At 43.9% G+C, this 27,382-nt stretch overlaps 1 protein-coding gene across 2 annotated transcripts in view; it reads right to left on the bottom strand.

Moving 5' to 3' along the window:
• The window catches only part of LOC141146727 (aldehyde oxidase 1-like), a 238,943-nt gene that overhangs the window by 55,219 nt on the left and 156,342 nt on the right, over window positions 1–27,382 (bottom strand). For both annotated transcript variants that reach the window (XM_073633237.1, XM_073633236.1), the window contains exons 14-15: window positions 11,095–11,216; window positions 8,727–8,851 (exon numbers count right to left, since the gene is read on the bottom strand). In XM_073633237.1, the coding sequence (XP_073489338.1) occupies window positions 8,727–8,851; window positions 11,095–11,216 (247 nt within the window). The remainder of the gene's footprint in view (window positions 1–8,726; window positions 8,852–11,094; window positions 11,217–27,382) is intronic.

Here is a 27,382-nt window from a genome sequence, read left to right as displayed (position 1 = left end):
TACCAGTGAAGGGGGGGTTGTCCTGGGGGGTCTGTACCAGTGAAGGGGGGGTTGTCCTGGGGGGTCTGTACTAGTGAAGGGGGGGTTGTCCTGGGGGGTCTGTACCAGTGAAGGGGGGGTTGTCCTGGGGTACTAGTGAAGGGGGGGTTGTCCTAGGGGGTCTGTACTAGTGAAGGTGGGGTTGTCCTGGGGGTCTGTACCAGTGAAGGGGGGGTTGTCCTGGGGGGTCTGTACCAGTGAAGGGGGGGTTGTCCTGGGGGGTCTGTACTAGTGAAGGGGGGGTTGTCCTGGGGGGTCTGTACTAGTGAAGGGGGGTTGTCCTGGGGGGTCTGTACCAGTGAAGGGGGGGTTGTCCTGGGGGGTTTGTACTAGTGAAGGGGGGGTTGTCCTGGGGGGTCTGTACCAGTGAAGGGGGGGTTGTCCTGGGGGTCTGTACTAGTGAAGGGGGGGTTGTCCTGGGGGGCCTGTACTAGTGAAGGGGGGGTTGTCCTGGGGGGTCTGTACCAGTGAAGGGGGGGTTGTCCTGGGGGGTTTGTACTAGTGAAGGGGGGGTTGTCCTGGGGGGTCTGTACTAGTGAAGGGGGGGTTGTCCTGGGGGGTCTGTACCAGTGAAGGGGGGTGTCCTGGGGGGTCTGTACTAGTGAAGGGGGGGTTGTCCTGGGGGGTCTGTACTAGTGAAGGGGGGGTTGTCCTGGGGGGTCTGTACCAGTGAAGGGGGGTTGTCCTGGGGGGTCTGTACTAGTGAAGGGGGGGTTGTCCTGGGGGGTCTGTACTAGTGAAGGGGGGGTTGTCCTGGGGGGTCTGTACCAGTGAAGGGGGGGTTGTCCTGGGGGGTTTGTACTAGTGAAGGGGGGTTGTCCTGGGGGGTCTGTACTAGTGAAGGGGGGGTTGTCCTGGGGGGTCTGTACTAGTGAAGGGGGGGTTGTCCTGGGGGGTCTGTACCAGTGAAGGGGGGGTTGTCCTGGGGGGTTTGTACTAGTGAAGGGGGGGTTGTCCTGGGGATCTGTACTAGTGAAGGGGGGGTTGTCCTGGGGGGTCTGTACCAGTGAAGGGGGGGTTGTCCTGGGGGGTCTGTACTAGTGAAGGGGGGGTTGTCCTGGGGGGTTTGTACTAATGGAGGGGGAGTTGTCCTGGGATGTCTGTACTAGTGAAGGGGGGGTTTGTCCTGGTGGGGGTCTGTACTAATGGAGGGGGGGTTGTCCTGCAAAGTCTGTCCGGGGGGGGTTTGTACTAATGGAGGGGGTTTGTCCTGGGGGGTTTGTACTAATGGAGGGGGGTTGTCCTGGGGGGTTTGTACTAATGAAGGGAGGGGCGGTTTGTCCTTGGGGAGTCTGTGCTAATGGAGGGGGTGGGGGTTGACCTGGGGGGGGTTTGTACTAATGGAGGGGGGTTTGTCCTAGGGGGGGTCTGTACTAATGAAGGGAGGGGTGGTTTGTCCTGGGGGGGTTTGTACTAATGGAGGGGGGTTGTCCTGGGGGGGTTTGTACTAATGGAGGGGGGTAGACCTGGGGGGGTTTGTACTAATGGAGGGGGGTTGTCCTGGGGGGGGTTGTACTAATAGAGGGGCGTTTGTCCTGGGGGGTCTGTACTAATGAAGGGAGGTGGGTTTGTCCTGGGGGGTCTGTACTAATGAAGGGAGGTGGGTTTGTCCTGGGGGGGTCTGTACTAAGGGAGGGGGGTGGGTTTGTCCTGGGGGGTCTGTACTAAGGGAGGGGGGTTTGTCCTGGGGGGGTCTGTACTAAGGGAGGGGGGTGGGTTTGTCCTGGGGGGTCTGTACTAAGGGAGGGGGGTTTGTCCTGGGGGGGGTCTGTACTAAGGAAGGGGGGTGGGTTTGTCCTGGGGGGGTCTGTACTAAGGGAGGGGGGTTTGTCCTGGGGGGTCAGTACTAATGAAGGGAGGGGGGTTTGTCCTGGGGGGGGGTCTGTACTAATGGTGGGGGGTTTGTCCTGGGGGGAGGGTCTGTACTAATGGAAGGGGGTGGTTTGTCCTGGGGGGGTCTACACCCAGGAAAGTACACCCAGGGCTCCAGAGGGAGAGGGCAGTGCAGAGGGAACACCATCAGAGAGAGAATCCCGCTGCCCTGCACCACCAGAGGGAAAGCCACACAGCCTGGCGCCATCCCTGGCGGAGAAAGGAATGGAGTCATTGCAGGAATACAGATCTGGGTGCTACCCAGTGGAGTCGCCACGGGCAATTCAGAGTGAGCTGACTCCTGATCAGGGGAACCATTGCTGTATCGCTGGGTCAGGTGAGAGGGCCGATCGGCCATTATCTACTAATGTCCATAGGAACTGCAGTCTTTGACCATCTCCTGTATCATGTCTGCCGTCTCTGACCATCTCCTGTACTATGTCTGCAGTCTCTGACCATCTCCTGTATCATGTCTGCCGTCTCTGACCATCTCCTGTACTATGATTGCAGTCTCTGACCATCTCTTGTATCATGTCTGCAGTCTTTGACCGTATTATGTCTGGGGGCTCTTTCTGGTGGTGTGGTGGGGGGGGGCGGCATTGAAGGGCCCGGCCTTGGGGCGGCAAAGGGAGTAAATCCGGGCTTGGGTGTACAGGGTGGGGGATTCCTGCCATTTGCAGTGTTTGTAGATCCTAGGACACACACCTGCATGAAGGTGAAGTGTCTGCAGAGGAGAAGACAGGGGAAAGAAGGGGGAGGGGAGTGAGGGAAAGTGTCTGGAAAAGAATTTGGCCGGCCGGCTGGGGAAGAGGCTGTAAATCAGCAGGGCTGCGAGATGTCGGCAAACCGGCTGGGAGAAGGGAGCAAGGGTTAACAACGATCTGAGAGCAGTATGACAGGCAGAGATAGATCTGTGTGAGGATGGAAGGGAGCAGAATGGGATAGTAGTGGCTGAGGTGGGGAGGGAGAAGGCACTGAAGACAGCTGAGAGACAGGTAACAGAACTCACCTGTAGTGTAGCAAGAGATGGTCAAAGTGAGGGGAATACTGCTGGGAGGAAACTTCTAGGGCCCTCCATGCCCCAAGGACCCCTGGGCAGTTTGCAGAAGAGCCTGTGCATTAAGATAGCCCTAAGAAGGGGCTCCTTCCCCCACTCTGTGTCCTGACAGATCCATCTGTTTTGTGGCAGAAGAAAACAGGCAGTGCTGTGGGGATGCCCGGACAGGGAGGCAGATCGGTGCACTGTGACAGTCACAGAAAGATGCTGTGTGTGTCTCTCCCTCCTGTCGGCTTTCAGCTGCTGGATTAATTGGGGGGGCACATGGGGGGGGCCCAGTAGGATGTTGGGGGGGTCAGGGGCCCCAGGCTTGTGAGGCCTCTGGTGATACTACTAATGAATTGTTCTTGTTGGAAGTTCTGCCATAATCAATTAAAGTCCTCCCTCTACCATGATGGGAACCTACAGAGGCGGGACCAGGTTTGTGCTTGGGGGGGGGGGTGCTATAGCCCCTAAATATTGCTAGCACCCCCATAGCACTCCCAACACTTTGACCATGGCCACCCATAGGCTTTAGGCAGTGCTCCACCCTATCGGGTTGCAAAGGGGACTGGCAAGCGCTGCCTCTGACTTTGTCTCCGGCTGCAGTGCCTGGCAATTAGCCTCCTAGGGCTGGCAACCAGTAAATACTATCATGTCTGTATAAAAGTAGTTTCTCCCAGGACAATTAAGTTGGTGGGTGGTGCAGGCAGGCAGTGGTGTGGCTGATCCATGTCTTTATGGACCTTGCTTGTGCACTGGTGCGCAGTCATGTTGGAACAGGAAGGGGCCATCCCCAAATATATATATATATATATAATTCTATTGCATAATAGAGAAATCCAAACATTTTATAACTAAGTGACACGATCTATTATAGCAACCAATGTCTTGTTTATTTTTTTGGACTAACCATAATACATTGTGAGAAACTGTACATTGCACATTTTATCACCTAGAAAAATATATGTATGCAGTTGGTATTAGGCATAATTAGCCTACACTGCCTCTTGGCAGCATACATGACCTCTCTTTCAACCATAAACTGATAGGTAGCTAAGCCCACAATAAAATGTTGTGGTTGAATATGAATATGGGTGTCATAATCCTAATAAAGTAGAGTTCATGTAAGATACAAATGTTAAAAGAAACTAATTCCTGTGCCATAGACATCCAAATTGAGCACTGGTGAGACTAATGCCCAGTACACACGATCGGACATTGATCGGACATTCCGACAACCAAATCCATGGATTTTTTCCGACGGATGTTGGCTCAAACTTGTCTTGCATACACACAGTCACGCAAATCTTGTCGGAACACAAACATCTTCCCTCAAAACTTTCTGATCAAAGTTGTCTTTAATGAAGAATCCTGTTATTCATGTATAAATCCATTCAACTTTCTAAACAAAAGGGCCAGTTTACTGTCCTTCAGACTTTAGAGGGGCCAGTCTGTGGCCAGTGGGAGTAGAAAATGTCCTGATGTTGGTGGGAGTAAATGATGCCCCAACTCTGCTATTAGGAGAGGAATAGTGCCCCATCTTTGCTGTGAGTGTAAGGAATTGTGCCCCAGTGTTGCTGTCAGTGGGAGGAATTGTACCCATTGATTTCATTTGCAGGAATTGTGCCCTCTTGTTGTTGTCAGTGGGTGGAATAACACCTCATCATTGGTGTCAGTGGGAGGAATCACTGTGCCCATCATATGCAGCCACTGTGCCCATCATATGCAGCCACTGTGCCCATCATACGCAGTCACTTGTGTCCATCAAATGCAGTCACTGTGCCCATCAAATGCAGATGCAGCCACTTGTGCCTGTCAAATGCAGCTACTTGTGCCCATCATATGCAGCCACTTGTGCCCAAATGCAGCCACTTGTGCCCATCATATGCAGCCACTTGTGCCCATCATATGCAGCCACTTGTGCCCATCATATGCAGCCACTTGTGCCTATCATATGCAGCCACTTGTGCCCATAAAATGCAGCCACTTGTGCCCATCATATGCAGCCACTTGTGCCCATCATATGCAGCTACTTGTGCCCATCATATGCAGCCACTTGTGCCCATAAAATGCAGCCACTTGTGCCCGACAAATGAAGCTACTTGTGCCCATCAAATGCAGCCACTGTGCCCCATCATATGCAGTCACTTGTGCCCCCCATATGCAGCCACTTGTGCCCATCAAATGCAGCCACTTGTGCCCGTCAAATGCAGCCACTTGTGCCCGTCTTATGCAGACACTAGTGCCCATCAAATGCAGCCACTTGTGCCCGTCAAATTCAGCCACCTGTGCCCATCAAATCCAGCCACTTGTGCCTGTCAAATGCAGCCACTTGTGCCCATCAAATGCCGTCACTGTGGCCCCCGCCCACTGTCTGCCCAACATTTACCCCATCTTAGTGGAGGGTCAGGCAGTCGGTGACGAGCTGTGGGACAGCTCCTGTGTCCTCCATGTTTTCCCCTTCTCTCTTCTTACATTTTGATTTGACGTTTTGGCGTCCAATCGGAGCGATTCTGCCTTCGGCCAATCAGGTAACGGGTATTAGACCCGCGCTACCTGATTGGCTAAGAGCTGGTTTGCTTTTTTGAAGCCCATTAGAGCCTATGGCTCTAATGGGCTTCAAAAAAGCATTGCGCTCGGAGCACCACCCAGGTGTGTTAGAAAAGCGAATGATTAGAGCCTATGGCTCTAATCAGGTGCTTCAAAAAAACACCCCCTGCCTCTGGAATTCAGGCGCCCAATGTCCAAAAAGGGACCAGACGCCTAAATAGGGGGTGGCAGCGGCGGCTATGGATAGATTCATGCAATGCATGAACCTATCCATTAGTCATAGAGGTGGTGGTTGGAGAGAGGGGGCTGCGCCGTGAGCCCTTAATGGACGGGCTGCCCCTGGTCCTAGGTTTTCCCTTTGCTTGCATGGATGTGCTCTGGTTTTCTTCCACAGTTCAAAGACATGCTGGTAAGATAATTGGCTTTAAGTATAATTAAAGGCAACATTTTTTTTAGTTTTGGATAGAGTGCAGCAGGATTAGAGCACTAGCCAGTTTTATTGCTGTCTGTGCCCCCCACTTAAGGAGCTTCACCCTCGTTATTTGTCCTGTTTATCACTACCATTGAAAGTGAAAGCAAAGAAAATCACAAATTTTGGGTTGTCCCCAAAACAGTAATAGAGGGTCCAATCTTCCAATGTGGATACTCGCTCTGGTGGCCTGGGGGTCCCCAAGGAATGCTCTTAATTTGCAGGGATATCCCCTTACTTTTTGTTTGGTTATGGGACAGGAAGTAAAGGGAAATCTCGGCAATGACAAAAAAAATGTTGCCTATAGTTCTACTTTAATTCTAAATTAACTCTAGTATGTGTAAACTGTATTTGTACAGTATGCTAGTGAGATGGGGACTTTAGATGGTAAGCTCCACGAGGGAGTTGTGAAAATTGTCAGTGCTATATAAATGCCTATATTAAATAAATAAATATATATATATATATATATGTTGTTTTGCATGACTTATACTTTGCTTTGTTGTTCAGTCTTGTACAATCTTTGTACTCACTACAGCAGTGAACATAACAATTATCGTGTTGCTTAATGGAAAACAAGTTAAGCTACCCTGGTGCTGATTCATTGAATTCAGGCATGAAACCCAAATGTAGGTCATGTTACAACTGCCAAACATCTTTCTATAAGCAACCAAAAGAAGTTGCCATATTTCCAGAAACAAAATAATCTAGCCGCCATTAGTTTTTATGTGTCCACCAGTGACCCTCTGTCTAAGCATTCACATATAACATTATGGTATCACATTCCACTGTTAACCACGCACACAGTCTACACTTCATCCATCCATGGTCCGCATTTTGTCTGCCCACTTTCCGGGTAGGTATTAACATTTAACACTCACTGTATAGGTTGGTCACACCCTGACCCTGCCTATAAATATGTGGGGACCACCCCTCATACCCACTTTATTAGTTGGTCCCACCCAGACCCCATCTCCAAATATAGTATGTGGGAGCCGCCCACTCATAACTCAGATCCTTGCAAATAAATGTAATCTCGAGTTCCTGTGCATGTGGGGTCATTTAAATAAGGTTGATGTTGTGATCCTCGGACATGTGGAAGTCCCAGCACAGGTTTAACCTGCTAGTTACACCAGCCCAGGCTTTAGGGTACTGGGACTGCAGAAGAACGCTTCTCAGGGTGTATAATATGCCTGAACTGTAGTCTTGGGGCCTGTCATGGTTATCTGGGTAACTGACATGGCACTGATTGCTTTAATGTGATTTAGTGGCCTCACTGGCCAAAAGGGAGGCTTGGAAAGCTGAACCCAGCTTTAAAAAAACAAAACTCCTATTTACATATAAAAGGAGGGGGTTTGGGACTTTATATGAAACAAGACACTTGGGTAGATTAAATCAATCAATATAGTAAAAAATATTATTTTAATGGCAGCATGGAAGGAGACAGTACAGTGGATAACATTAATGGTATAACAATATATAGTAAGCACGATAAAAAGGCATGATAGAATCATAACAATAAAATTCATAGTACAGTAGCATAGTTGCATATATTTGATAATGAACCATCAGTACACTCCAACGTAACTATACACTAGTAGCCAATAAAATTTAATTGATGATTTAAACAAATCAAACCCATGGTAGAATCATGATTAATCTGGCATAGCATCCAAAGGTAAAAATCTCGACGCGTTTCGTGGATCGTTTCCACTCATCAGGAGCAGCTATACATATGGGGTACCTATGATAGACAATGAATTAATAATCAATGGTAATTGATTATAATAGGAAGAGAGGGAACATGTGTCAATGGTCCTACCAACTCTTACGTATAGTTGACATGAAGGTAAATAATAATGTTGAAGGTATATAGCAGAAGGCATATGGAAGTGAGAAATCATCCCCCCGGGAGCTGAGGTAGCGCACAAGACCGGTAACAGGCCAGGTGGAAAGATAGATGGCACGTGTTGGATGGGGGTCACCTTACCAGAACTGAGGTAATGGGGGTGAGCCCAGGAAACTGGTGAAAAATAAAACAAAAACGAAATAATAGTTGAGGTGATATTGATGGGGTCTAACATAGAACAGAGCTAAATGGTGGAGGAAATAAAGAAAGGAAAAATAAATATGTGAGGACCTAGAGTACCACTTACTTTGTTTAAATCATCAATCAAATTTTATTGGCTACTAGTGTATAGTTACGTTGGAGTGTACTGATGGTTCATTATCAAATATATGCAAATATGCTACTGTACTATGAATTTTATTGTTATGATTCTATCATGCCTTTTTATCGTGCTTACTATATATTGTTATACCATTAATGTTATCCACTGTACTGTCTCCTTCCATGCTGTCATTAAAATAATATTTTTTACTATATTGATTGATTTAATCTACCCAAGTGTCTTGTTTCATATAAAGTCCCAAAACCCCTCCTTTTATATGTAATAATTAGGGATGGAGTCCTGTGCACTGGATGGTCACGGCTCATATAAAGTCCTACTTCTATTTTATTCCTCTTAAAACTCCTATTTAATTTTGGGTCCCTCAGTTCATTTTAATGTGTATTTGTCAATGAAGGTAGTCTCTACGTACGTATTTTTCATCATAGACTTAGTCTGAATTGCCCAATTTAGCCATTTGCGTTTTCTTGAACAGTTATTGTTTAGATTGTCTAATTCAGGTGTATTCTAGGTATGTATACAGCATATACACAATATAAACATATCATACATTCTCTTATATACTTACTTGTGAGCAGCCACAGCAGTGATAGCAGCTTGAGAGGCTGTGTGTGAGAGGTCTGTGTGCTGCTTTTTCTCCACACAGCAAAGGATGAAATCAGAGGGGATGTTTAAAGCAGATGCCACTGCAGCCTGTCAGAAGAACCCAGCAATGTAAGACATGCAGCTCCTTGCTGATACCATGGTAATATGGCATGTGCATTTTTACATGTAAATTATAAAAGCTTATTATTAATTCTTGAATAAACCGTAAAAACCTTTCCAAAATGGGAACCACACAAACTCATGCATACATAAAGTAAATCTTTCAAGAAAGAAATGTGGAGGCTACCATTGGTGACCTCTCATTCTGCAAATGCTAGTTGCATTGCAGTCATTCTGATCCTTTAAGTGGTTGTAAACCTCTGAAACGAAAAAACAAAACATATTCTTCTATAGTGTCTACATGCCTCAATCCAAAGCACCAAGTGTAATTTTTTATTTTTCTCTCCTCCCTCTATCTACATGAGTCACTTCTGATCATTTATTCCCTGACATCAGGGAATCCCCGGAGACAGCCTGTCCCCCTCCAGCATTCAGCAGGTGATTGACAGTGTCAGCTGTGCATATTTCCCTATGAGACTGTGTAGAGGGGGGCGTGTCCATTCTTTCCACACAGCTCTCAAACTACACTCAGCTCTCCTCTCTGTGCTGTGCAGTGTGCAACATCAGATCCCTGCCCCCATGACTTCTGAAGCTCAGAAATTCTGTGCAAACCATGCATTTGAGTGGCTGTAGAGGTGAAATTGATGCAGATAAACAGGTACAACTTATCCAATAGGATTTGTTTCATCTTTGTGTATCACTTGAGGCTAATCACTTCACTGGGTATATGTAAACGTTTACAACCACTTGTAAGTGTTACTAAAGTAAGAAAAAAAGTTTTTGATTAAAATAACAAGCATATTATACTCACCTGCTCTGTGCAGTGATATTGCACAAAGCAGCCCCAATCTGCTTTTCTCGGGTACCCCGGTGGTGGTCCTGGCTCCTCTTCTTCTTCCTGTGTCCCCATAGCAAGCCATTTGCTATAGAGGCACACAGTGTCTGCGCGCTCCTGAGCTGTGTGTCTATAGAGCCATGCTCCATAGACTTACACAGCGGGACCTAGTCCCGTTCCCCAATTCCTCCTCACTGCATTTGATTGACAGCAACAGGAGCCAGTGGCTAGTGCTGTGTAAAGATGAAGAGAGGGGAGAAGAGATGTAGCACAGAGGGGCAGAGAAATAGAAAAAGTTTTTTACCTTAATGCAAAGAATGCATTAAGGTAAAAAAACATTTTTAGCTTTAGGGTCACTTTAAGCTTCAATACATTGAGTCACAAACTCAGAACAAATATTCAGATAGGGACTTCTGACATTATCTTTTACTTTCCTGATTGGTGATGACAGCCCCCATATTTCTCTTATGGACAGTTTATTTTAACTTTAGGCAATTAACCAAACTCAAAACCACTGCACAGAACAGGTAAGTATAACATGGTTGTTATTAAAAAAAAAAAAAGTCTGCCTTTAATACTACTTTCAATCTAATGCATTAATAAAGAGTGTTCTTCCAGGACCCAAATGTGATATTGCTATTGTTCCTTGATCCCAAAATATATCTGGTAAGTAGTACATCAATAATCTCTAAAGCTGGTTCAGCAGGGAACGGCTGAATATTGATCAGTTTTTGGCCATGCTTTGTTCAACTTCTTTTGAACAAAGAACAAACAAAACATTACTTGATTAGCAGCCAATAGGCTGCAGATGCCGATCAGTGTATTGACAGCAGTGGGAACTGTTGTTAGAATACAATTCCCTGGTTGCGGGAGTCTTCCTCCCACCTCGTTTGTGTAGATGAAGGAATCTGACTGAACCAAAAAAAAAACAAAGCCACTTATAGCGAGCTTTAATCTCTTCCCCTGAACTAAATAAAAAAAAATTAACACACAGTTAACTCAGTAGGGAACAAAACTAATGATCACAGGGAGCCCAAAAAATTGATCATGGGTCCCCAGATAAAACCTTCTTCTAACAGGTTGCACGGGAAGCACTCAAGAAGATTAGAGTACAGTGTTGGAAGAGCAACAGCATGTAATGTAAAGTACTGTGAACTAAATACTGTATGCATTATACCTATCTATCCAGCAGATGGCACTGTAGTGTGTATCTATGGTGTGGTAATCACAGGAAGTACCATTCTTATTGTGTTATATGAGCTTGTTTGTGTTCTCTTCCTGTTCTATGATAAAAGGCATGTATTATATTTCTCCATAAAAGTAAAGCTGTTTGCTATATCCAAGAAGTTTCCAGTGCTTAATTGCAATACTCTGCACAACATACAGGACACTGTACCTGTATTGATGTCGGATCTTGAGTTGATATAAACACCTCTATTTCACTTTCTTCTATTCTAGGTATGACCCGCACAGTCTGGGAATGCAGAAGATTATTCTGTCCTTCTATATAATCCTCACCTGTTCTTTGAAAAGTAAAAACAAAGGCAGAACTCCAGACACGTATTCATCATATAGCATGCAACATCAAGCCTTATGTTCTTACGGCTAGCATAAATCTTATGCCCTCTAAGCAGAAGAGAATATGAGGGATGCAGACTCATATCAGTTAAAGAAGTGGATTCAGTACTGTTCCTCTTACCACTATTTTCCACAAGTGGGTACATGCTGTGCAAAGTGTTCCTAGAATCTCCATTTTTTAATTTAAAGTTACAAGCACAGTGCTCCTTTTGTAAAGCCTACTATGCATTCATGTTTCAATATAAGCAAGCTTTAGGTCACATCCCACAGGCTTGAAGTGTATGTAGCGCTTTTCCCCAGAGCACTAAGTCCCGTAGCTTTGTCCTGCTTCGTTCTTCTGTTATCTGCCTGATAACTTCTGACAAGCTCTCTGAGACAGGAAACAGAAGTGTATGTCGGGGAAGTTACTACATCCACATGTGTGGGGAGGGGTGTGTGCCTTTCCTCCAATCAGCTGTCTCACAGTGTATAGCAATAATCCACTCCTACAGATGAATGAGGAAGAGAAAATTCTAACAGGACGTGCACTTTCTAAACAGTATATAAAGGTGAAAACAGCAGATATGCATGTAAAACTTATGTAGGGAGATTTGTTTAATCCCCTTGTATCATCTGAGGCTGTTCACTTCACCGTGTATAAGGAGAGAAAAACAGGCGCCTCTGAGTGAAGACTGTAAACATTTAATGGTACATGAGTGCAATATAAACACACATTGAGGTATAGGTAAACAGGCACATTTTGGTCCAGTAAGACGCTGGCATCTGTCCCTGCTGCATGCATGGCTCACACAACCTGTCGTGATAGCTGTACTGACCTGCAGGATGCTTGGCGATCAAGTGGGATCGAGAACAAGGCATGGAGAGCAGCTGGAGCTTGATGGAGGGGGCTGGAACGCAACGTTGGGCATGATGGCGTCAATGGTGTGCTCACAACGAGTTTTGCAGCATGCGCACTAGACACAGTGTACACAGTGCACGCTCCTTTGTCAAGCTAATGTAACATAGGCTAAAGACAGCCTTATAAGTGCCTTGGTGTACTGCCATCTTGTGGTGGAGAGAGTTCTAATCTCTCTCCAACATGTAGAAACTAAACACCCTGCATCAATACTGATATAGGTACTGATACAGAATATACACACACATCAAATGATGTATATATATAAAAATATTCATATAAACATTATATATAAAAAATGAAAAAATATGCAGTAAACACATCTAATACATTCATAGACCTCTATTGCATGACAATTATGAATTAATAATGCTTAAAATTTTATATATATAGTAAAAAAGGGGAGAAAGATATACAATTAATGTAATTTAAAAACGGGTGCATGTACCCAGCTATAGTGAATAGACCTAGTTATACCTAAATGGGGAAAAGAAAAGAAAAATAATAAACAAAATAAATATAAATTTATAAATTAAAATATTAAATAAATAAAAATGGAAATAGAAATTAAAATAAATCTAAACATAAATAAATAGATATAAAAATAACAAATAAAAATATAAAAATAAATTTAAATATAAAGAAAAAATAATAATAATAATAATGAGTTAAATGTAAATGTTATTAGCATTAGAGAATTAGGTATAGACCTATATTGATTGGTTTAATTAGGAAAGAGCACAACTTAGTTTATTGAATCTGATGAAACAAAGAAAATGTATTAATTGAACAACTATCATTATAGTTATCCTATAAAGTAGTCAGGGGCAATGATTCGAAAACTCATGATTCCAATTGTTATATAACGGGCTTTTTTGAGTAAATCTTGTTTGGATATTTTTAGAAGAATAAATTGCACATAACAAATTATATTGTGCACTCTTGTGTTATAGCTAATAAGCAATATGTTTATAGTACGTAATTTATTTAATGGGGCCAAAAACACTATGGACCCTCAAGTACAGTTACAATATAATGGTTACTTACTATTAGGAGGAGCCGCCCACCACCCCAGCTATCTTATAATGCCATCAAAGCAAACTGATAACCCCTAGAGGAAAAAAGGAACAAAAAGGATATTGTAAAATAATGTCATAGTATAGTGGACACCTCCAGTTCCTCATTTATCCCTCCAGGGAACAAGGGTATTAAAGCGGGGTTCCACTCAAATTTTTAACTTAATCTTACCCCCTTCAGTTAATTGCATGGATGTTTAAATGCCGCACGAATTTTTTTTTATCGCTGTAATTACCTTTATATTGTACTTTATTGTGGCACTTCCTGTCTCTCCTCCCATGGGAGTAGGCGTGTTTATTGCCTTTCCCCGGCGCCGCACTGTCTCCTGGGAGCTTAGTGTCAGGCTTCCCAAGATTCAGTGTGAACAAGCTATGAATGAACAGCATTCATCGTATCCAGGAAATCAATGCTTGTGGGCTTCACATGCAAGATGGAAACAGCCAGCATCACATTTTTTAAGTTATTCTTCAGTACGAAAACAGACAGAGGCGTAAATATTACACCCAAACTGTGAGTATTATTTTGGGGTTAGCAAAGTGTCTCAATGACCTAAAAAAAAAAAAAAAGATTGGTCGCCGGACTCCCACTTTAAGGGAATATAAATCCAGTTGGTTTCACATTCACAGAGCCTCAGAGATTTTTGGGCATCTGTTCAATGATCCAAACCTCTAGACCTCCGGTGGACTTATTGTGATGTTCGGAAAAATGACGAGGAGCACTATACTTGTCCTTGCCTTCCTTGACCTTTTGAATTCTATGCAAAAAGGAAAGCTTATTTTTGATACCCAAAGCACCTAGGACCCCAACAATCTATTATTTGCCCAAGATCCTACAGCTCTTGTCCGCCAAATGCCTTCGTTTGTCAAAGACTCTAGGCATGTGCTGAATATTTTGTCTGGTATAAACATGAAGTCAGGGATATTGCTGGCAACAGCTGATGTTACGTCCCTATATACTGTAATACCACACGATTTGGGTTTAGATGCTGTGTCTGGTTTTCTGGTCCATGACTCAGGTTTACGTTCTGATCAGATCTCCTTTTTGATGGATTTATTAGAGTTTGCAGCAACCCATAATTATTTTTGGTTTAGTAATCAATTTACAAACAGAGTATGGGGGCTAAATATGCCCCTAGCCTGGCCAATTTATTTATGGCCGGGTGGGAGGAGGATGTCATCTATGCCCAGCACATACCTCAAATGGTCCTGTGAATTTGTTACATAGATGACATCCTCCTCCTATGGGAGGGAGATGCCCAGTCCCTTCAGTCATTTATGTCCTTTCTTAACAATAATCAGAGAGGTATTGAGCTGAAATATGAAATGAGTCCAACTGAAATAAACATCTTGGACTTGGTAATTAGGGTGGAGGGAGATAAACTCAATACTCTAACTTATTTCAAGCCCACGGACAGGAACTCATTTATTCCCACTAGTAGTTGCCACCATAGGCCTTGGCTTGGTTCAGTTCAAAAGAGCCAATATATGAGGCTCAAGAGGAACTGCTCCAAGGAGGAGGTCTTTTTAGAACAAGCTGAGATTCTTACCCAGAGGTTTTTAGAAAAGGGCTATACTAGAGATGATTTAATGACTGGTCTAGACTCTGTAAAAAAATTAAATAGGGCGGATCTCCTTGTGGAAAAGCCACCTCAGAATTTGGATAGATCATCACCAACAGTCCCTTTCCTGACTACGTATTCATTACAACACAGGAATATTAAGCAAATAGTGTCCAGGCATTGGCATATTGTCTGTAACGACCGTGTGCTTCGTAATATTCTACCAGAAAAACCTCAGGTGGTCTTTAGAGGGGCATCTTCGTTGAGAAATAGGGTGGCTCCCAATATTCTTGACCCACCCATAAAAAATGTGAGTTTTTTTGATCAACTAACAGGCTACTATCAATGTCGCAGATGTAGAGTTTGCTCACTTAACAGTTGCATCCACAGGAGAACTACCAGTAGTCCACTAGTACTCAGACACGGTTTGACATTAAACCTTTCATCACCTGTTCCTCAAATGGTGTGGTGTATCTACTCCAGTGTCCATGTGGATTACAGTATATAGGGAGGACTAAACGCCCCCTACAGGTCAGGTTAAATGAACACATTACGAATATTAAATCAGGATTTAAGAATCATTCAGTATCCAAACATTACGTGTTAGTACATAAGAAGAACCCTTCTAACACCCTTTTTATGGGTATGGATAAATTTAGCCAGAATTGGCATGTTAGTTCTCTCGTGAGAGAGGTTTCTAAACTCGAAATGTCATGGATATATAAGGTTAGAACCTATGCGCCCTATGGGCTCAACATTGATGTGGACGTGAATGCCTTTATTGACAGTTCTTAGGTGAGATTCATTGTAAACTCGGTCTGAGACACTTATGTGGTGTTCTGCATATATGCCTTCCAATCTATGATTATATGCTGACAATATTAATGTCATTGGGGTGTTAGATATAATTATTTATATTTGTTATTCATTTTTAATTTTATTTTTTATAATTATAACTTTTCCTCAATTTTTACATTTTTGTAATATTTTAATAATATTTTTATATTTATAAAATTTCCCATAGATTCATATATTTACATAGAAATTTTCCTTATTATCTTTTTCCTTCTATGAGTCTTTCAACACTCGAATATCAATATATATATATATATATATATATATATATATATATATATATATGTATATATATATACACATTCACGACACAAGGGTCTGTTACCTTTGTGTTCATAATTAACAATAGATTACGTTTTTTATATTCACTCTATTGAGGTAATGGTTGGGCTTACATACTCTCCCAATACATTTATTGATAAGGTTATTTATGTTTTGTTTTTGGAATTTTTCATTTTCGAATTTCTTGTGGTCTCATTTTTAAATCTAGTATTGTAGTAAGGGCTGCCCATGACTAAGATGGCGGCTATTGATTCACATCCGTGACTCAGACCGAGGTGTGGTTCTATAAGAGGTGGTGACTCAGCACGCTGCCCGTTCCCCATTGAGAATGTTAGCTATGACGAAACGCGTCTGAGCAGGTACGTGCTGACGTCACCACGCTTGTCTCGTCGAAGAGGACGGGAGCTTTTGAATATTGCTGGCCGGCTTACATTTCATGCATGCATTTTATCGCTTTTTGTAAGTGTATTTCCCTTTTTAATAAAATCAGTGTTGATGGTATTACACTATAGTGTGTTATTTCTTCCCTTGGGTCATTTACCATTGGCATCTATGGTCGGACGGTCCTTGTGGTTCCACGCTGTAAGTGCCATTAGCGTCTATCATCCAAGTGAATGTTTGGCTACAGCTAACATCTTGCCTTCCTAAAGGAGACATCTGCTTGTTTTTTTCCAGTGTCTGGTAAGGAGGCCCTCTATGTGGTGACGGGTCACTTAAAGTTGCTCTTTTCACTAAGGTAGCGTTTGTTCTTTCCTGGTCACGATGTTAGGGCTTTCTGTATCCACTGTGCACAATTCATAGTTTTTACAGTATCACGCTATGATGTATTTTTATTGTTTGATTTATATTGATACCTGTTTTGAGAGGATTCCAAGCGTGTGGGTTCATTTCACAAGATCTACAACCCAGGCTGGGGTTACGGCCATCTGCACGTTTTGGCTTACAATCTGGTAAGCTTGTATTTCACATGGTGTTAATTTTATGCTGACCCATAGGGATGAGCTGAACACCCCCCTGTTCGGTTCGCACCAGAACATGCGAACAGGAAAAAAGTTCGCTCGAACACGCGAACACCGTTAAAGTCTATGGGACACGAACATGAATAATCAAAACTGCTAATTTTAAAGGCTTATATGCAAGTTATTGTCATAAAAAGTGTTTGGGGACCCGGGTCCTGCCCCAGGGGACATGGATCAATGCAAAAAAAAGTTTAAAAAATGGACGTTTTTTCAGGAGCAGTGATTTTAATAATGCTTAAAGTCAAACAATAAAAGTGTAATATCCTTTTAAATTTCGTACCTGGGGGGTGTCTATAGTATGCCTGTAAAGGGGCGCATGTTTCCCGTGTTTAGAACAGTCTGACAGCAAAATTACATTTCGAAGAAAAAAACCCATTTAAAACTACCCGCGGCTATTGCATTGCCGACAATACACATAGAAGTTCATTGATAAAAACGGCATGGGAATTCCCCACAGGGAAACCCCGAACCAAAATAAAAAAAAAAAATGACGTGGGAGTCCCCCTAAATTCCATACCAGGCCCTTCAGGTCTGGTATGGATATTAAGGGGAACCCTGGCCAAAATTTTAAAAAAAAAATGACGTGGGGTTCCCCCTAAATTCCATACCAGACCCTTCAGGTCTGGTATGGATTTTAAGGGGAACCCCGCACAAAAAAAAAAAAAAAAACGGCGTGGGGTCCCCCCAAAAATCCATACCAGACCCTTATCCGAGCACGCAACCTGGCAGGCCGCAGGAAAAGAGGGGGGGACGAGAGTGCGCCCCCCCTTCCTGAACCGTACCAGGCCACATGCCCTCAACATTGGGAGGGTGCTTTGGGGTAGCCCCCCAAAACACCTTGTCCCCATGTTGATGAGGACAAGGGCCTCATCCCCACAACCCTGGCCGGTGTTTGTGGGGGTCTGCGGGCAGGGGGCTTATCGGAATCTGGAAGCCCCCTTTAACAAGGGGACCCCCAGATCCCGGCCCCCCTGTGGGAAATGGTAAGGGGGTACTTACCCCTACCATTTCACTAAAAAACTGTCAAAAATGTTAAAAATGACAAGAGACAGTTTTTGACAATTCCTTTATTTAAATGCTTCTTCTTTCTTCCTTCATCTTCTTCTTCTTCTGGTTCTGCTGGCTCTTCTGGTTCTTCCTCCGGCGTTCTCGTCCAGCATCTCCTCCACGGCGTCTTCTATCTTCTTCTCCTCGGGCCGCTCCGCACCCATGGCATGGGGGAGGCTCCCGCTCTTCTCTTCATCTTCTTCTTCATCCTCTTCTCTTCTTCCTTCTTCTCTTCTTCATTTTCTTCTCCGGGCCGCTCCGCACCCATGCTGGCATGGAGGGAGGCTCCCGCTGTGTGACGGCGTCTCCTCGTCTGACGGTTCTTAAATAACGGGGGACGGGGCCACCCGGTGACCCCGCCCCCCTCTGACGCACGGTGACTTGACGGGACTTCCCTGTGACGTCACGGGGAATGCCACAGGGAAGTCCCGTCATGTCCCGTGCGTCAGAGGGGGCGGGGTCACCGGGTGGCCCCGCCCCCGTTATTTAAGAACCGTCAGACGAGGAGACACCGTCACACAGCGGGAGCCTCCCTCCATGCCAGCATGCGGAGCGGCCCGGAGAAGAAAATGAAGAAGAGAAGAAGAGAAGAAGGAAGAAGAGAAGAGGATGAAGAAGAAGATGAAGAGAAGAGCGTGAGCCTCCCCCCATGCCATGGGTGCGGAGCGGCCCAAGGAGAAGAAGATAGAAGACGCCGCGGAGGAGATGCTGGACGAGAACGCCGGAGGAAGAACCAGAAGAAGATGAAGGAAGATAGAAGAAAGAAGAAGCATTTAAATAAAGGAATTATCAAAAACTGTCTCTTGTCATTTTTAACATTTTTGACAGTTTTTTAGTGAAATGGTAGAGGTAAGTACCCCTTACCATTTCACACAGGGGGGGGCAGGATCTGGGGGTCCCCTTGTTAAAGGGGGCTTCCAGATTCCGATAAGCCCCCCACCCGCAGACCCCCACAACCACCGGCCAGGGTTGTGGGGATGAGGCCCTTGTCCTAATCAACATGGGGACAAGGTGTTTTGGGGGGCTACCCAAAAGCACCCTCCCAATGTTGAGGGCATGTGGCCTGGTACGGTTCAGGAGGGGGGGCGCACTCTCGTCCCCCCCCTCTTTTCCTGCGGCCTGCCAGGTTGCGTGCTCGGATAAGGGTCTGGTATGGATTTTTGGGGGGACCCCACACCGTTTTTTTTTTTTAATTTTGGCCAGGGTTCCCCTTAATATCCATACCAGACCTGAAGGGCCTGGTATGGAATTTAGGGGGACTCCCACGTCATTTTTTTTTTTTTAATTTTGGTTCGGGGTTTCCCTGTGGGGAATTCCCATGCCGTTTTTATCAATGAACTTCTATGTGTATTGTCGGCAATGCAATAGCCGCGGGTAGTTTTAAATGGGTTTTTTCCTTCCAAATGTCATTTTGTTGTCAGACTGTTCTAAACACAGGAAACATGCGCCCCTTTACAGGCATACTATAGACACCCCCCAGGTACGGAATTTAAAGGGATATTACACTTTTATTGTTTGACTTTAACCACTTGCCGACCGCCTAACGTAGATATACGTCGGCAGAGTGGCACGGGCAGGCAGAATCACGTATATATACGTGATCTGCCTCCCGCGGGCGGGGGGTCCGATCGGACCCCCCCCCGGTGCCAGCGGCGGTCGGCATCTGACTGGGAGCGTCGGGAGGCGAGGGGGAGACCATCCGATCGTGGCCCCCCCCTCGCGATCGCTCCCAGCCAATGGGAATCCTCCTCTGCCTGTGTGTAGTTTCACACAGGCAGAGGATGTGATGTCATCTCTCCTCGGTCTGGCAGTTTCCGTCCAGCGCCGAGGAGAGAAGACATGTAAGTGCACATAACACAAACACACACAGTAGAACATGCCAGGCATACCTTACACCCCCGATCCCCCCCCGATCGCCCCCCGATCCCCCCCCAATCACCCCCCCCCCTGTCACAAACTGACATTAGCAGTATTTTTTTTTTTTTTTTTTTTTTTTTTCTGATTACTGCATAGTGTCAGTTTGTGACAGTTACAGTGTTAGGGCAGTGAGTGTTAGGCCCCCTTTAGGTCTAGGGTACCCCCCTAACCCCCCCTAATAAAGTTTTAACCCCTTGATCACCCCCTGTCACCAGTGTCACTAAGCGATCATTTTTCTGATCGCTGTATTAGTGTCGCTGGTGACGATAGTTAGTGAGGTAAATATTTAGGTTCGCCGTCAGCGTTTTATAGCGACAGGGACCCCCATATACTACCTAATAAATGTTTTAACCCCTTGATTGCCCCCTAGTTAACCCTTTCACCACTGATCACTGTATAACTGTTACGGGTGACGCTGGTTAGTTCGTTTATTTTTTATAGTGTCAGGGCACCCGCCGTTTATTACCGAATAAAAGTTTAGCCCCCTGATCGCCCGGCGGTGATATGCGTCGCCCCAGGCAGCGTCAGATTAGCGCCAGTACCGCTAACACCCACGCACGCAGCATACGCCTCCCTTAGTGGTATAGTATCTGTACGGATCAATATCTGATCCGATCAGATCTATACTAGTGTCCCCAGCAGTTTAGGGTTCCCAAAAACGCAGTGTTAGCGGGATCAGCCCAGATACCCGCTAGCACCTGCGTTTTGCCCCTCTGCCCGGCCCACCCAAGTGCAGTATCGATCGATCACTGTCACTTACAAAACACTAAACGCATAACTGCAGCGTTCGCAGAGTCAGGCCTGATCCCTGCGATCGCTAACAGTTTTTTTGGTAGCGTTTTGGTGAACTGGCAAGCACCAGCCCCAAGCAGTGTCAGGTTAGCGCCAGTACCGCTAACACCCACGCACGCACCGTACACCTCCCTTAGTGGTATAGTATCTGATCGGATCAATATCTGATCCGATCAGATCTATACTAGCGTCCCCAGCAGTTTAGGGTTCCCACAAAAGCAGTGTTAGCGGGATCAGCCCAGATACCTGCTAGCACCTGCGTTTTGCCCCTCCGCCCGGCCCAGCCCAGCCCACCCAAGTGCAGTATCGATCGATCACTGTCACTTACAAAACACTAAACACATAACTGCAGCGTTCGCAGAGTCAGGCCTGATCCCTGCGATCGCTAACAGTTTTTTTGGTAGCGTTTTGGTGAACTGGCAAGCACCAGCGGCCTAGTACACCCCGGTCGTAGTCAAACCAGCACTGCAGTAACACTTGGTGACGTGGCGAGTCCCATAAGTGCAGTTCAAGCTGGTGAGGTGGCAAGCACAAGTAGTGTCCCGCTGCCACCAAAAAGACAAACACAGGCCCGTCGTGCCCATAATGCCCTTCCTGCTGCATTCGCCAATCCTAATTGGGAACCCATCACTTCTGCAGCGCCCGTACTTCCCCCATTCACATCCCCAACCAAATGCAGTCGGCTGCATGACAGGCATTTTCTTTATGTCCTCCCGAGTACCCCTACCCAACGAACCCCCCCAAAAAAGATGTTGTGTCTGCAGCAAACGCGGATATAGGCGTGACACCCGCTATTATTGTCCCTCCTGTCCTGACAATCCTGGTCTTTGCATTGGTGAATGTTTTGAACGCTACCATTCACTAGTTGAGTATTAGCGTAGGGTACAGCATTGCACAGACTAGGCACACTTTCACAGGGTCTCCCAAGATGCCATCGCATTTTGAGAGACCCGAACCTGGAACCGGTTACAGTTATAAAAGTTAGTTACAAAAAAAAGTGTAAAAAAAAAAAAAAAAAAAAAACACATACAAAAATATAAAATAAAAAAAAATAGTTGTCGTTTTATTGTTCTCTCTCTCTCTATTCTCTCTCTATTGTTCTGCTCTTTTTTACTGTATTCTATTCTGCAATGTTTTATTGTTATTATGTTTTATCATGTTTGCTTTTCAGGTATGCAATTTTTTATACCTTACCGTTTACTGTGCTTTATTGTTAACCATTTTTTTGTCTTCAGGTACGCCATTCACGACTTTGAGTGGTTATACCAGAATGATGCCTGCAGGTTTAGGTATCATCTTGGTATCATTCTTTTCAGCCAGCGGTCGGCTTTCATGTAAAAGCAATCCTAGCGGCTAATTAGCCTCTAGACTGCTTTTACAAGCAGTGGGAGGGAATGCCCCTCCCCCCCCAACGTCTTCCGTGTTTTTCTCTGGCTCTCCTGTCTCAACAGGGAACCTGAAAATGCAGCCGGTGATTCAGCCAGCTGACCATAGAGCTGATCAGAGACCAGAGTGGCTCCAAACATCTCTACGGCCTAAGAAACCGGAAGCTACGAGCATTTTATGACTTAGATTTCGCCGGATGTAAACAGCGCCATTGGGAAATTGGGAAAGCATTTTATCACACCGATCTTGGTGTGGTCAGATGCTTTGAGGGCAGAGGAGAAATCTAGGGTCTAATAGACCCCAATTTTTGCAAAAAAGAGTACCTGTCACTACCTATTGCTATGATAGGGGATATTTACATTCCCTGAGATAACAATAAAAATGATTAAAAAAAAAAAAATGAAAGGAACAGTTTAAAAATAAGATAAAAAAATAATAATAATAAAGAAAAAAAAAAAAAAAAAAAAAAAAAGCACCCCTGTCCCCCCTGCTCTCGCGCTAAGGCGAACGCAAGCATCGGTCTGGCGTCAAATGTAAACAGCAATTGCACCATGCATGTGAGGTATCGCCGCGAAGGTCAGATCGAGGGCAGTAAGTTTAGCAGTAGACCTCCTCTGTAAATCTAAAGTGGTAACCTGTAAAGGCTTTTAAAGGCTTTTAAAAATGTATTTAGTTTGTCGCCACTGCACGTTTGTGCGCAATTTTAAAGCATGTCATGTTTGGTATCCATGTACTCGGCCCAAGATCATCTTTTTTATTTCATCAAACATTTGGGCAATATAGTGTGTTTTAGTGCATTAAAATGTAAAAAAGTGTGTTTTTTCCCCAAAAAATGCGTTTGAAAAATCGCTGCGCAAATACTGTGTGAAAAAAAAAAATGAAACACCCACCATTTTAATCTGTAGGGCATTTGCTTTAAAAAAAATATATAATGTTTGGGGGTTCAAAGTAATTTTCTTGCAAAAAAAAATTATTTTTTTATGTAAACAATAAGTGTCAGAAAGGGCTTTGTCTTCAAGTGGTTAGAAGTGTGGGTGATGTGTGACATAAGCTTCTAGATGTTGTGCATAAAATGCCAGGACAGTTCAAAACCCCCCCAAATGACCCCATTTTGGAAAGTAGACACCCCAAGCTATTTGCTGAGAGTCATGTTGAGTCCATGGAATAATTTATATTGTGACACAAGTTGCGGGAAAGAGACAATTTTTTATTTTTTTTATTTTTTTTTGCGCAAAGTTGTCACTAAATGATATATTGCTCAAACATGCCATGGGAATATGTGAAATTACACCCCAAAATACATTCTGCTGCTTCTCCTGAGTATGGGGATACCACATGTGTGAGACTTTTTGGGAGCCTAGCCGCGTACGGGACCCCGAAAACCAAGCACCGCCTTCAGGCTTTCTAAGGCCGTAAATTTTTGATTTCACTCTTCACTGCCTATCACAGTTTCGGAGGCCATGGAATGCCCAGGTGGCAAAAAAACCCCCCAAATGACCCCATTTTGGAAAGTAGACACCCCAAGCTATTTGATGAGAGGTATAGTGAGTATTTTGCAGACCTCACTTTTTGTCACAAAGTTTTGAAAATTGAAAAAAGAAAAAAAAAAAATTTTTTTTCTCGTCTTTCTTTATTTTCAAAAACAAATGAGAGCTGCAAAATACTCACCATGCCTCTCAGCAAATAGCTTGGGGTGTCTACTTTCCAAAATGGGGTCATTTGGGGGGGGTTTGTGCCACCTGGGCATTCCATGGCCTCCGAAACTGTGATAGGCAGTGAGGAGTAAAATCAAAAATGTACGCCCTTAGAAATCCTGAAGGCAGTGCTTGGTTTTCGGGGCCCCGTACGCGGCTAGGCTCCCAAAAAGTCCCACACATGTGGTATCCCCATACTCAGGAGAAGCAGCTAAATGTATTTTGGGGTGCAATTCCACATATGCCCATGGCCTGTGTGAGCAATATATCATTTAGTGACAACTTTGTGCAAAAAAAAAAAAAAAAAAAAAAAAATTTGTCACTTTCCCGCAACTTGTGTCAAAATATAAAACATTCCATGGACTCAACATGCCTCAAAGCAAATAGCTTGGGGTGTCTACTTTCCAAAATGGGGTCATTTGGGGGGGTTTTATGTCATCTGGGCATTTTATGGCCTTCAAAACTGTGATAGGTAGTGAGGAGTAAAATCAAAAATGTACGCCCTTAGAAATCCTGAAGGCAGTGATTGGTTTTCGGGGCCCCGTACGCGGCTAGGCTCCCAAAAAGTCCCACACATGTGGTATCCCCATACTCAGGAGAAGCAGCTAAATGTATTTTGGGGTGCAATTCCACATATGCCCATGGCCTGTGTGAGCAATATATCATTTAGTGACAACTTTTTGTAATTTTTTTTTTTTTTTTTTTTTTTTGTCATTGTTCAATCACTTGGGACAAAAAAAATGAATATTCAATGGGCTCAACATGCCTCTCAGCAAATTCCTTGGGGTGTCTACTTTCCAAAATGGGGTCATTTGTGGGGGTTTTGTACTGCCCTGCCATTTTAGCACCTCAAGAAACGACATAGGCAGTCATAAATTAAAGGCTGTGTAAATTCCAGAAAATGTACCCTAGTTTGTAGACGCTATAACTTTTGCGCAAACCAATAAATATACACTTATTGACATTTTTTTTACCAAAGACATGTGGCCGAATACATTTTGGCCTAAATGTATGACTAAAATTGAGTTTATTGGATTTTTTTTAGAACAAAAAGTAGAAAATATCATTTTTTTTCAAAATTTTCGGTCTTTTTCCGTGTATAGCGCAAAAAATAAAAACGGCAGAGGTGATCAAATACTATCAAAAGAAAGCTCTATTTGTGGGAAGAAAAGGACGCAAATTTCGTTTGGGTACAGCATTGCATGACCGCGCAATTAGCAGTTAAAGCGACGCAGTGCCGAATTGTAAAAAGTGCTCTGGTCAGGAAGGGGGTAAAACCTTCCGGGGCTGAAGTGGTTAAGCATTATTAAAATCACTGCTCCTGAAAAAACGTCCGGTTTTAAAACTTTTTTTTGCATTGATCCATGTCCCCTGGGGCAGGACCCAGGTCCCCAAACACTTTTTATGACAATAACTTGCATATAAGCCTTTAAAATTAGCACTTTTGATTTCTCCCATAGACTTTTAAAGGGTGTTCTGCGGCATTCGAATTTGCCGCGAACACCCCAAATTGTTCGCTGTTCGGCGAACTTGCGAACAGCCAATGTTCGAGTCGAACATGAGTTTGACTCGAACTCGAAGCTCATCCCTACTGACCCATTTGACTGGTGAACAAATATCTGCATCATCTGTTCAACAATTGGGACTTTTCTTTAATTATTCATTTAATTTTATTCATTTATTTTCACTGTGGACTTTATTTAGCGCAAATTTTTTTCTTTTTTATTTATGTTTGTGTTTATCTCACATTAATTGCAGCTTTTTTGGGACTTTGTCCACCCTTAATGTTCATTGGACTAGCACAGTTTTTTTCCCTCCAATAATAATAATAAGTTGGCAAATTGTCCTTTTGGAATATTTTTTGTCCACTTATGGTAATGACAGCTCTTATAATGTAGCAGAGAATTATCAGCTGTGAGTTTGTAATAGTTCTTGGCATGAATTTAATCATTTGTGTGGTGTAGTTCTGAATCAAGAAAAGCTAACTTATTAGGATTTGTGACATAAGTGAAAGATAGACCATGTGGGATGTCATTGCAGTGTTTTACAAAATCTTGGATGCTATCACTGGAGCCATCCCAAATGATAATGATATCATCTATATATCTGCTGTAGAACGTCAGATATTTAGAATAGGGGTTGTTGTGCCATATCGACTGAGACTCCCATAGACCCATAGCTAAATTTGCATAAGAAGGTGCAAGATTAGCGCCCATAGTGGTTCCTTGTACCTGCAAATAATATTGGTCATCAAAACTAAAATAATTGTGGGTCAGGCAGAATCTGGTACATTCTAAAATAAACTCAGCTTGTCCATGACTCATATATAGGTCATTGGATAAAAAATGGTCCAAGGCTGCCAGTCCAAAGTTATGAGGGATGGATGTATATACATCTAACAACATCCAGATGCAATTACTATCCTATTTGTATGGTGTCAATTGTTGTAATAAATGAGCACCATCTCTGATGTAGGACTGCAGACCCTGGAACAGAGGCTGTAGGTAATGATCAATATACTTGGACAGACCAGAAGTGATACTGTCCATTGCTGCTATAATTGACCTGCCTGGAGGATTGGTCTGACTTTTGTGGATTTTCGGGATATGATAAAAGTAGGGTGTGCGATAGAAATCTCTACTTAAAAAGAAGGCTTCCACTTTATAATATTATGTTGTGTGGCATGATCGATTAGATTGTTGATATCTACTTTATATTCGGGAAATGGGTCTCTGCTTAATTTGCAGTAAGTGGATCGATCGGCAAGTCAACGATTGGCTTCTTGAATGTAATTGGCACAATCCTGAATAACAATCCCCCCATCTTTGTCAGCAGTTTTGATGATTAAGTCATCACTTTTCATTAAAAATTTAAGCGCTACATTTTCTTGAGGTGGCCAAGGTCTGATTGGTGTGATACTGGTTGTGAACATCATTTTTTCAAATTATAAAAAGTTGTAAGGTGTGAACCCTTGGATTGGCAAGGGTAAATTCACTATAGCTTGGTACATGCACCCGTTTTTTAATTACATTCATTTTTATATCTTTCTCCCCTTTTTTTAAATATATACATAATTTTAAGAATTATTAATTCATAATTGTCATGCAATATCGGTCTATGAATGTATTAAATGCGTTTACTGCATATTTTTTTATATACAATGTTTATATGAATATTTTTATATATATATTTCATTTAAAGTGTATGTATATTCTGTTTATATATATTACCTATATCAGTATTGATGCAGAGTGTTTAGTTTCTACATGTTGGAGAGAGATTAGCACTCTCTCCACAAGATTGCAATACACCAAGGCACTTTTAGGGCTGTCTTTAGCCTTACATCAGCTTGACAAAGGAGCACGCACCGTGTACACCTTTCTAGTGTGCATGCTCCAAAACACGCAGTGAGCACGCCAGTGACACCATCATGCCCAACGTTGCGTTCCAGCCCTCTCCATCGAGCTCCAGCTGCTCTCCAAGCCTCATTCTCTATCCCACTCAATCGTCAAGCATCCTGTGGATCAGGACAGCTATCACGACAGGCTGTGTGAGCCGCGGAAACAGCATCCAGCTGGACCAAC

This window comes from Aquarana catesbeiana, linkage group LG06 (assembly GCF_042186555.1).
Source record: "Aquarana catesbeiana isolate 2022-GZ linkage group LG06, ASM4218655v1, whole genome shotgun sequence".
Classification (NCBI taxonomy): Eukaryota; Metazoa; Chordata; class Amphibia; order Anura; family Ranidae; genus Aquarana; species Aquarana catesbeiana.
The sequence above is the reverse complement of the archived record's forward strand: the minus strand, read 5'-3'. Positions and strand labels throughout refer to the sequence as shown.